Source organism: Montipora foliosa, chromosome 3, assembly GCF_036669935.1.
Source record: "Montipora foliosa isolate CH-2021 chromosome 3, ASM3666993v2, whole genome shotgun sequence".
In the NCBI taxonomy this organism is placed as follows: Eukaryota; Metazoa; Cnidaria; class Anthozoa; order Scleractinia; family Acroporidae; genus Montipora; species Montipora foliosa.
This window is the reverse complement of record NC_090871.1, coordinates 34,880,893-34,893,392: the sequence shown is the minus strand read 5'-3', so window position 1 is coordinate 34,893,392 and position 12,500 is coordinate 34,880,893. Positions and strand designations below refer to the sequence as shown.

The 12,500-nt window shown below is 39.7% G+C and overlaps 1 protein-coding gene across 1 annotated transcript in view; it reads left to right on the top strand.

Annotated features, from left to right (window-relative positions):
• LOC137997343 (ubiA prenyltransferase domain-containing protein 1-like) overlaps nucleotides 1-5,422 on the top strand; it is a 29,303-nt gene extending 23,881 nt beyond the window's left edge. The window contains exon 2 of the mRNA XM_068843282.1: nucleotides 3,197-5,422. Coding sequence (XP_068699383.1) covers nucleotides 3,197-3,497 — 301 coding nt within the window. The 3' untranslated portion in view covers nucleotides 3,498-5,422. The remainder of the gene's footprint in view (nucleotides 1-3,196) is intronic.
• Nucleotides 5,423-12,500: the final 7,078 nt, after the last annotated feature.

Below are 12,500 nucleotides of genomic sequence, written 5' to 3'. Positions count from 1 at the left end.
GGGACCAAGACACCAAGGAGATTGTGGACAAGGCGTGTAAACGTCTATACCTCCTAAGGTTTTGAACCGGGCTGGAGTCCCCCCGTATCACCTTATCACCATATATTGCGCCCTTGTGAGATCAGTTTTAAAGTACGCTTGCCAAGTTTGGACTAGCAGTGTACAGTCACATCTCAAGCAGCAACTAGAGCGTGTTCAAAAACGTACTTTGAAGATTATCTTTCCAGGATGTTGACTATGAAACGGCACTTTGCAGAGGCTCCATCCCTAGTCTTTCAGAAAGAAGCTTGTGCTTATGCAAAAAGACCTTTGAGAACGTATGCGAGCCCTTCTCAAGGTTATTTTCGAATGTTCTTCCCCGGCGTAACGCTGTCCGTGGGCGTAACCTGAGGTCTAGCCACCGTATATTGCTGCCGAGATGCAGGACAGAGCCTTTTAAGACTAGCTTTTTTCCGACAATAGACTTTTTACAATAGTGATGCATTTTTATATAGCCTGTATATAATATCTATTATTACTATCATTATTACTATTACATGCTACGTCAGTATTTGCCCTGCGAAATGCTGTAGCGATCATTTCCGTTGAAAAGAAACAAAGCCAGCGAAAAAAAAAGGCAGCAGAAGAGGTTTCATTTTACTTGGAAGAAAAACAAACTCGTTTTGTGGAGTCTAGTAAGAGTGACATTTTTTTTAAAAAGCTGGTCGCAAATGTCGTTCCGGAAAGTACAAAAAAGGCTGTCAATGTTTTTGAAGTTGAAAATGAAGAAAGTTATGACCAGACTTTAGATGTTTAATCCTACGCCAACTTATTAATCTGAGTTATTTTACAGAGTGGGGAATTAATACATAATAATAATAATATTAATTCATTGTGTTTACAAACCATAAAATAAACCAACCGTTCGAGGGAGAGAAAAATTCCAGTCGCACTTGAAAACACTGTTATCCAGACTTTGCACATTCTGTCTTTCACGATTGAATTTCTTTTTCAGTAAGCAAAAAAGCGCCTTGTTTTCGAGTTCTCCACTTGCAATGATAATTTTAAAAGATTGATTTTCTTTTTCTGAGACCTTTCTTGTTAGTCATGTTTTGAACAGTGCATCAAAAAAATACGAAGCATCGCCATCAGATCAACATTGGCTTTTTACGACCGGTTTTTTGTATGACACGAAAGTAATGGGAGGGTAATAAAATAAATAAACCCCTTTCTGGTTTGCTGGTATGTTGGCTGATTATGTCCTTGGTTAAGAGATTGTCCTCAAAATTTTATATTTTCCCTCGAAGCTTCGCTTCTCGGCCGCGGACATTATCAGCCGACATACCAGCCGCCTGAAGGGGTTTAGTTACTAAATAACCCCCGTCTGCGTCGTCATTTGATCTGCAATCGATCATTTCCTTCGATAAGAAAGAATCAGCCGAAAAATAGACGCACGAAAGTTTCAACTTTTTATCGTATGACTTGGAAGAAAAACAAACTTGTTTTGGAGAGTCAGGTGATATTGACATTAAAAAGCTGGTCGCAAATTCTGTCCCAGAGAGTAAAAAATAGTTAGAAAGATATACTGTGTGTGAACGGTCCGTGTACACTTGCCTCTCGCTTACCTTCTCAATATTTCGGTCTGGGTTTAATAAAGCAAGGCTCCTGTGAAATCAGGCCCAAAGACACAAACACAAAACGTACGAACAATAATGTGAGAGGTTGTGCAGAAATGTCGCTGCAGTTTTTCACGCACATTTTCTCCACGCTATGCACGCATCCTTCGCCGCCTTCTTGGTTCTTCCAGTTCCAGTGTTGCCGTCACCTCCCCTCACACCTATTTCGTCCCGTTTTTTCAAGTTTACGAAAATCAAAAATTCATTTTGAAGGTTGAGTTCCAGTTTTGTAATTGGTTCTTGCATGTTAGTACATTTCAATTTTCATTACACCTGAAGCAAAGGAAATCTAGACTCAAATAGGACTTCGTCGCTTATGTGAAAGGCCAAAACAAAGGATAATTAAAATTGATCTATGATTTCTGTTTTCTCTATTTAGATGAAAATTGAATGGACGGAAGGTACATGGACCATGAATCCTTCAAGTGTTCCGGACCTTCACATTCAGAATGTTACGGTTCTAATTTATTTTTTAGCCCACGCAGTGACAATAAAAGTGATTTGATTTTTTCCAGCGACCGACTGATTATGCGACGACAAAACACGAACCAGTAAGCTAAAAGCGCCTTGTTTGCTTTGCGTTAATTTCACAGTAGAAATAAAGTTCCATACACACTTACCTCTCTCCCTACGGGCTTTTCAGAAACAGTTAAACCAACTCGAAAACCCAACTCGAAAATCCAACTCGAAGATCCAAATCGAGATCCTACTCGGTATTAAAGAGGCGACCTTGAACTGAATCGTATACCATTCAAATGCGCTGCTTACGTCAATCGCGAGTATTCATGGCTTTTTACGAGCGATTTTCACTGGCTATGAAAATTAATGAGCTGGGTTTATATAAAATAAATAAACTCCTACCTGGCTTGCTGGTATTTCGGCTGATAATGTCAACGCGAGGCTGAGATATTGTCGGAAAAAGTTCACATTGCCCTCGAAGCGAAATATAAGTTTGAACCCGTGACCTCAGGCTTCTCTACACAGTTGCTTAAATCGCATTTATAACTGCGAGCATTTCACTTGACTTGATTTCATATCCGCGGTTCAATAATTTAGTATATGATTCGTTTCATAAATCATTCGTTCGTTGATTCATTCATCACGGGAACATTTGAACTCACAAATGACCAGTTCGTAATGTCAGTCGCTTTATAGCTCAGTTGGTTAGAGCGTCGCACCCGTATCCCGAGGTCACGGGTTCAAACCCCGTTGAATTTCTGAATTTTTCATGCTTTTTTAGGCAATGGCTAAAATTGCGTTTATAACTGCGAGTATCGTGGCTTCACTTGATTTCATATTCCTTTCATTTATCATTTCATTCGTTAAAACAGTTATTTGTAAGCATTTATTTGCAGGTCACGTGGTGGGCTCTCGGCTAATGAAAAGGAAGGAACAAATGTATCGAATAATAATATCGTAAACTTATGATGGAATCTGTAAATGGTGCTCTCAGCTTGTACATAAGTACACCTCTTTCATGAAGAGGCTTAAAACTGTTCAGGCATGAAACTGGAAATAACGAGTGTTCTTCATTTTCGCAGCCAGAGCACGCGTGACATCGATGTGGATAGAAAAGCAGGTTCCAGGACTCTTGCAGTGATAGTGGGACAACATGGCGCATGCCAACTTAACACTTTCTTTCTGCTGTTCCCGTATGTGATAATTGTATTAATGGCCACTTCATGTTCACCAATAATTTACATACCTTTAATAACATTGCCTTTTGCGTTAAACCTGTGTAAAGCTTGTTTTCAAGGCAAGCATTTCACATTACCTAAAAGAATAGCTTTCTTAGATGTGTTGTTCGGACTTCTCTATGTCCTCAGTGTGTTTGTCTCATAAAAGACCATTGTCGGTAATGCTTTGACTTCATATTATTATTGTTATTATAATTAAGTTTTCTGTCGCGGCCTATAGTGTCAATACGGGCTTTATATATTTCTTGGCCTATTGCATGGTCTTCCGAGACAAATTTAAAGACACTGCGGTCGCGTCGATCTCCCGCATGAGATGTTTTAAAGAGTGAACGTTACAGTATTATTCACGCAAATACTTTGCATCGTTTTGCTTAAAAAAGACTTTGGCACTGCTCACGTGAATGTGAACACTCCTACGATCAAAAACATTTTGTTCCTTGAGCTTTGGAAGCGTTTCGCAATATCAATAATATAGTTGCTGGTGCCCTTCTTATTCACCCGTAGCTGCAAGAGGGGTAAATAAACTGATCAATCAATCAATTCTTAATGAGGCTATTAATAACATGCCTTCCAAAACCTTCAAAAACACTTAGCAAGTTACTTTCCAAGCATGCGCGGCAGGAGTTCGAAGGAGAAGCAGCGGGTCGACGAGGAGGTTGTGCGAGGAAGAAGGGTTTTTCCTTTCCTTCCCTCTCGAACGCCTGCACGCAGGCTAACTGCTTTCCAGCCTCTTTTCTCCTACATGAAAAAGATTGTTCGCCAAGTAACGTTCCTATAATTTGATGAGCATTCAAGTCCCTCATGTAAGTCTCTCGTTGTCCTGAAACTCCATTGTCTTGTGAAATTTCATATAGCTAAATTTCATGGACAGCTTAGTATTGCTTCCTGCATGTCTTAGATTCACTTTTTGTTTCGAACAACCAAGTACATAACTATATAACACATAATCTACTTGAGCAACAGAGGACATTTTTTCTGTGTTTACATAGTGTCATCTAAACACCAGGGGATAGTGGGAGAATTCGAGACAGTGATGCAAACCGAGACGCAGTCGAGGGTTTGCGTAACAGTCGAAAATTCTCCCAACTGCCCGAGTATTTACATGTAAATGGCGCTATGTAGACACGGATAAAAAGTCCTGTATTGCTTTTATAAAATATGTCTCAAAAATAATTCGACAAATGAAGGTAAATGATGTTTTTTTTTTACTTTTTGATTGACACATTTTCTTGATACACGCTCATATTTCCCACCAGCCAATCAAAACGCACGTCTGACAACACATAACCTATCAAAATTCGTTGGATGTCACAGCCGTGTTTACATACTTTCGTCTAAACGCGGTTATTGACCAATGAGAGTGCTCGTACTATGCTAATTATTTTATAAAAACAGGCAGTCAACATTCGATTTCATTTACCCAGAGTTTGGAACTCTGTCAACGAATTCGTCAAATTTTCTAGCCTTAAAGTAATTGACAAAGATATGTTAAGGGGTTATGTCACGTTAGAGGAAATCTTTAGTTAATCATGAGTTGAAAACTCGTAAATGGTTATTTGGAATTCCTTTATTAATAAAATTATTCTTAGAATGAATCATAAACAAGATGATTCTGAGCAAAAACGACCTTCATGACCCACGCAATATTGTCCATTTGTGTCCATCCATGCTTCTCTTTCCCTTTGCCTTTATTTTATGTTTTATGTTGTTCAACAGTTTTAATTGATTATTTCAATGTTTTATTTTACTTTTTGGGCATTTTGGGTGTCATGAATTACATCATTTTGCGTGACATACGTAGACATAGCCCCCTTAAAGAAGAGATGATAAAGGGATACTAATAATAGTCTTTTTGCTCTGTTTTGCTCTATGTATAACACGCCTGTTTTCATCTTGTGTGTTTTTTGTTAAATGAGTACGCCTCCAATTCGCCAATCGATAGTGTTTACTATTTAGCCTGGTTCCCTGACTCGCTTACCATCTTAGTTTTATTTAGGGGCCCAGTATTGAGTTTATCTATAAAAACTTGTATACACTTGTGGAGGGTACAATAAACTTGGTTTTGCTGTTTGTTCTTTTCCATAGAAAGGTTTATATCAAACCACTTTAAATTGATACGGTTAAATAAACTAGCTCAAAAGTTTAAGTGTTTGTCTAGGCCTTTATGATTATTTCATGGTTGGTGAGAAATAAGCGCTTACGATTTTTATTCACAAGTTGTGTAAAACAAACTCACTCGCTGCGCTCGTTTGTTTGTTTTACACAACGAGTGAATAAAAATCGTACAAGCGAGCTAACTGTGAAATAACTTATTTATTATATACATACCGAGATTCATAGGCGAACAGAACTCAAAGATAAACATATCTTTATTTTCTTTCAAAGGAAAACAACGCGCTGTCAAGCCGCCTCACAGTTCGAGAGTTGCACTGAAATAGCTTCCTTGTAAAATATTTTACATATGAATTATCGAGCAAAAATACAGTTAAAGGCACAGGTTTTTTTTTCTTCAAATGGCGCTCAAAGCTAGCGAAGAATTCCCTTATGGAATTAGGCTCGTATTCCTTGCTGTCTTCTTTTTTGCGAACCGTTATAAGGAACTCGCTGAGAAACTTGTTCACCACTTGAGGAGTCAATTCATTCATTTGTCTCGTCTCGCCTTTCAAAACAGGAAATTCGTGGAACAGTGCAACATCGTGTTCGGTCTTTTTCTAAGTGTTTTCCTGTCTGTCTATGGACTCTTCTACTGATGAATCTAAGTTCTGAGAACGGTTAGTCTGATTTGAAGCCATCTTTCTAAAGTAAAATGCGCCTAAGCTCATAAAAATGTGCTATTTGTCAGTCAAGAGGAGCGGCTAGCAAGCGACACGGCTTTGTTCACTAGTGAAAATTATGATATAGTCAATCAGGGCGTCGATGCGTCGTTTTTCACTAGTGAAAAAAATGATATGACAATCAGCTGGCTTCTCTAGCGTGAAGAGACTATTTTTATCTCAATGCTTTTTGGCGCGTAAATCTCGGTATGTATATAATAAATATGAATATTTATATATTCATATTGAAGTCCTAGCAGAATAATCCGACTGCCACTCCAACGGTGCAGGGATTACGTGGTTATGGAGAGACCCGCTCCGTGAGAGTTACCCGCGGGCTCCGTCTCGAGAACGAGTGCATGTGGGAATAGGGAGAGAGCCGCCATAACCGTGATTGTTGTGGCTGTTGTGGCGGAGCAACGCGCGCCAAAGGCGCATGCGCATAGCACTATAGCTAAGAAAATATGGTAACCCATCGATGCGAGAAATTTGATTTTATAGCTATGACGTCATGGACCGTCCGTATGTCTACCCCTTCATGTATGCCAATATGACCGATATCACGCTAGCTTTGATATTAGACATCTATGTTTTGGTTAATTGGCATCCGTCAAAACAAGGTATCCGCTGACCAGTGTCATCGTCATGCTCCTCGCATGATTAAGACACGACAATTTAAGCACTTCGACAGAAACAAATTTTTAAGTGATTTCAACCAAATGCCATGGGCCAATGTCGATGCGCATTCTGACCCAAACGACATGTTGCGCGAATGGAAAAAAATGTTTCTCAGCTGCGTTGATAAACACGCACCACTAAAATCGAAAAGAGTCCGTAAAAAGCGATACCCATGGATTACTGGTGATCTACTTTGTAAAACCAGACGAAGAGATTTCCTCAAAAAGAAGGCAGTCTCTTTCAATGATTCAGCCGTATGGGGTCATTATAAGCGTGCTAGAAACCAGGCAAATAACGCAATTAAGCTCGCAAAGAAACTGTACGTTTCTGACAACCTGGAGACTAATAAAGGTAATTTGCGCAAAACATGGAACCTAATTAACGAGCTAACCTCCTGTCACAGTGGCAAGACGTCCAACATCTTGGAGATCAAAGCTGACAATTAAAATGTTAGTAATCTTGTTGATATAGCAGAAACTATTAACGAACACTTTACAAATATATCGCAAGTACTAGCTGAAGATATTCCTGCCGTAGATGGAAATCCTGAATTTTATCTGAAAGCCACTGATAAATCGTTCTCTGTGCTAACTCCGAGTATTGATATTGTATTAAACCTTTTAAAGAAAATTGATGATAAAAAAGCCACTGGTCTTGATAAGATTCAGAGTAAACTGTTAAACACGGCTGCCGGTATTATCCCACCTTCGCCTACCGCCATATTCTCTAAGTCCATCCTCACTGGGATATACCCAAGCGAATGGAAAACGGCCAAAGTAACTCCAGTTTTAAAAAAGGGTATTAAATCGGATCCTAACAATTATAGGCCAATTTTTGTAATTCCAATAGTTTCCAAAAGTTTTGAAAAAAAAATGTTTACAACCAACTCTACCATTATCTAAATGAGAACAAATTACTATTAAGTTGCCAATCAGGGTTATGATCCTTACACAGTACTCTTACCGCTTTGCTTGAGGTGACAAATGATTGGTCAATTAACATCGACAATGGGCTATTAAAAGGCGTAGTTTTCATTGACCTTACTAAGGCATTCGACACCATTAATCACGAAATCATCTTGCGTAAAATGTCATTCTTGGGTTTTGACCAGGTAGCTACCAAGGTGGTTCCTGTCTTACCTAAGTGGCCGAACCCAAAGATGTGATGTCAACGGCAAGCTATCAACTGCTCGCGATCTCAGGTGCGTCGTTCCGCGGGGCAGTATACTAGGTCCTTTGCTATTTCTAATTTATATTAATGATCTCCCCAACTGCCCGCGGGCCGCTGTGCCAAGGATGTTTGCTGATGACACAAACATTACACTATCGGTTAAAGCGTTAACGGAACTCAGACGAGCCTTGATCCCTGAACTAAGTAAACTGAGCTGCTGGCTGAACGCCAACAAGCTTAGTTTAAATGTTGCCAAAACTGAACTTATGATTATTGGGTCAAGGCAGAGATTATCTGTCCAAAATGAAAACGTTGTAATACGAATGGACGATCAAATCATCAAGCAGGTTGAACATACCAAATCCTTGGGCGTTAACATAGATGCTCAACTTACTTGGTGCAAACACGTTGAAGAAATATGCAAGAAAGTATCCTCAGCTATAGGTGCCCTCAAACGTGCGCGACCAAAAGAAACTGCCATTCAAATTTATAACGCTCTTATTGTGCCATATTTCGATTATCGCAGCCCGGTTTGGGACTGTTTGAGGGGCTACCTGAGTGATAACCTCCAAAAATTGCAAAAACGTGCAGCTAGAGTAATTACAAAATTGCCTTTTGATACGAACTCGAACCACCTCCTAACCACCCTTAACTGGGAGAGGCTATCAATTCGACGAAAGTAACGGAAAGCCTTAATGATGTATAAGACAATGAATGACATACCCCAGATTATATTCAACGTCTTTTCACTGATTATTACTCTATTTACAACCTGAGAAACTCTGAGGGAAAACTGGCTTTGCCAAAACCGAGAACTAATTATTTAAAGCGAAGCTTTTCCTATAGCGGGGCCACATTATGGAATAACTTGCCCAGTAGCATAAAGAATGTTGGATCTGTTGATCAATTTAAGCGAAACTTGAAGAAGGTATCCAGCATATCGGATTCCCACACAGCAATCATGTAAAGCAGTTGTAAATAATTTTAGTTTTTTTAACTTGTAAAGCTTAAACTTATGATTTTCCGTGTTTAAATAAAGTTAAACTTAAAATTAATTAAAAACCTAAACATAAAGGAGGATTTACTTTTCGCGTGCTTTCTGTGGCTCGACGCGGCTACACTGCCATGCTACATAATAACGCTCTTAACAGTTAACGCTTCTCGTGTTCAGGTGGAAAACAATTTTGGAAACAAGTAAAATGTAAATGATCTCGTTTTCCGAGATAAAATGGAATAAAGTACATTAGTAAAAAGTCTTTTTTGACCTTAAAATGACAAAGTTTCCCGACGGTTTTTAATTTTAGCGTAATTCCTATTCGCTGGCTATTGACAGTTGACTCTGAATGCGTCAAGTGTCGCTCAGCATAAATTATTCACGTCACTTCCGGTCGTATCCAGTGTGGGCTCATGGAATAATCTTTACATAAACTGTTCCAAGTTCTTTAACAAGGAAAGGTTACGTTTATACAAACGTTGGCCGTGGAGCACTGATATTTTAAACAGAGTAAACTGAATAGAGGGTAATGTGAAGTGCTAGATTTCTATCCCATATGAACCATGTGAGCGTTAGCCCTACGGATGGAAATGGGCCCATTTCCATCAGTAGGGCTAACGCTCACATGGTTCATATGGGATAGAAATCTAGCACTTCACATTACCCTCTATTCAGTTTACCAAGTTCTTTAAAGCTGGTATCGAAGCCAAGACAAGACTAGCCGTAGCGAAACATGTTGCCCAGCGACTTGAAGAAGAGATTGGAGTGCCGTATCTTGGAGATTTAAAACAACTTTTGACGGAACAACTATCTGTGGACATAAAGGGCGAAGGTAAGAGTGGAAAACTAGTTATTAGTGATGTAAAACCACCGCAGGAAGACTCTGTTCAAAAACTGCTGGCTACTAGTGCTTTACGTAGACAATTTAAGATCAGTGGTTAAATTGGGGAGCCTGACCAGAGAGATAAAGTCAGTTTCTCTTTGCTACAAGCAGTTGCAAAAAGAGTTAAGACACTCACTGTTGATAACCGTACAATGCGTGTCATTCAAGTCAGCGCATCTCCAACCCCCCTCCCACCCAAGCAAAGTTGTTTCCATTTCCACTTGGCACTCAGACAAAAGGGTATCAACATTGAAAAAGGGGAGGGGGAAGGGAGGGGCGTTCAGCCTTTTCTTATGAACTAGAAGAAGGGTTTTAGGAAGAAGAGGTGGATTTTCCATTCAGTGTCTCAACCTTTTTGCAATTGCTTGTACCACGTCAAATTCAAACGGGGCTGGCTCAAGGTTATGTTGAGAGTGAAATTGTTGATGGTGTTATCCGTTCGATCACACCTGGTATAGTACTTAGAATTTACCTTGAAACTCATCAAGACCTGACATTGAACCCATTAAAAATATTCCCCGAAGTCACTATGGTGCTAAAAACACATCAGAACTTTATCAGGCACTAGCATCCTTACGTCAAAGCCCGAAAGAATCACCCCAAGACTTTTTGATGAATGCTCTGGACCTGACACAGCAAATTATGTTTTGAGGTAGATAATAACACGTCCCTACTGTATGAATCTGGACATGTACAACGTTTATTTCTTCGGTCAATTGAAACTGGTTTACAAGATGAAAGCATTCGTGCTAATATTCGCCCATTCGTAAAAAGACTCAAAAGTGACAGATGAAGTTTTGATATAGCAAATGAGCATGGCAGGCTCAGCAGAGAAGGAGAGGGACAAGAAGCTGAAAACCTATAACAGATCTAAGCCACCAACAGTATCAGTGTCTTCAGTGTCAGACAACTCACCAAAAGATAAACAAGAAAGTAAGAAAAGCAACTCCCAGGGTGATATCTTAGCAGCTATTACTGCAATTAAGTCAGAAGTTGAGGCATTGAAAGGAGAAATCAGAAAGCAGAGCACTAACCAAAGAGTGCCTCACCAAAGGGACCAGAGATAAAAGGACCTCCTATGTGTTCAAATTGTCTTGAGAACAAGAAGGATTACTGCAATCATTTTTTTCAAGTGTGGCAAGGGGATGCAGAAAACAGTTAAACCAGGGTCGACTGCTTCTGTGAGACAGGAAGCAGTCGTAAACCCATCAAAGTCTCAAAAATGTAACCACGTCTGTGAATTTGGAGGAGAAAAAGGATTGCTTAGGAGATGTGGTCAATGCAAAAGTGTATGGTATTGCTCCAACAAGTGTCGAAAGGAACATTGGCCCGAACACAAAGGGGTGTGTCAAGCAATACGTTATCTGTCTGAAACAAGCAATTGCAAGTCAAAAGAGTAGCCATTTAACTCCAACTGAGCATGCTAAAGTTGTTGGCCTTGTTGGCAAGAAGTGCATGGTAAAGTGTTGTCTCAATGACTATGAAATTAATATGTTATGGGACACTGGTGCCCAGGTATCAATAATATCAATTCAATTGCTTCAGGAACACTTTAAAGATATATTCATTTGACAGGTGTCACAGCTCCTGGATGCAAAGTTGACTTTAACAGCACTGAATGGGTCTGTGATACCCTACATTGGATGGGTGGAAGTTAGGGTGAAGTAGTAATCAAGGGGAACTAATAGTACCTTTCCTTGTGACATCAAAAAAATTAGACTGTCCGATTCTGGGATACAATGTTATTGAAGAGCTTGTGAGCCAGGATCAGAATTCCAAGGCAACAATCTACAAGAGTTTTCCACAAACGGAGAGCACTAAACTAGATGCCTTAGTAAACTTTATTCAGTATTCAACTTCAGGTGCCATTTGTAAAGTAAGAACTGGAAGGAAAAATGTTATGGTCCCTGAGAATAGCACAATTGCTGCTACCTGTCGTGCAAATACTGGACTTGTGCATCAACAAACACCAGTGTTGTTTGAACCAAACCAGTTGGCACATTTACCAGAGGGTTTGGAACTTTATGAGATTTTGCTATACAAGAAACCAAGGAAAACATCTACGTTGAAAATTTCTGTTTGTAATGGAACTGATCATGATATTGTGCTTAATAGGACCGCACTAGGAGTTCTCCAGGCAGTCAAGTCGGTGACAGAAGTAGATGTTCGATTGAGTGGATATAGAACCTCGTGTGAACACCAACCTCTCGAGCAGCAAGAATCACAGGAATCAACGACGTTAGATATTCCTGGGAAGCAAGACAAACAAGGCATAAACCCCCTCTCAGCAGTTGACCTCAGTGGCTTAAATCATGACCAGCGGATATTAGCTGAAACGATGTTGAGGGAAGAGTATGAATCATTTTCATCCAGTGAGCAAGATATCGGTTGTATCCCTGATCTGGAAATGGAGATTAATCTGAAAGATAGTCAACCAGTGCAAAAAAAGTACACATCAATTCCTAGACCGAGGATCTTCTAAACCAAAACTTTGTTAGAGAATCAAAGTCCCCATACTCCTCCCCAGTCGTCTGTGTCCGAAAGAAAGACGGGTCTTTAACGCTTTGCATTGATTATCCAAAACTGAATCGCAAGACCATCGCTGACCGA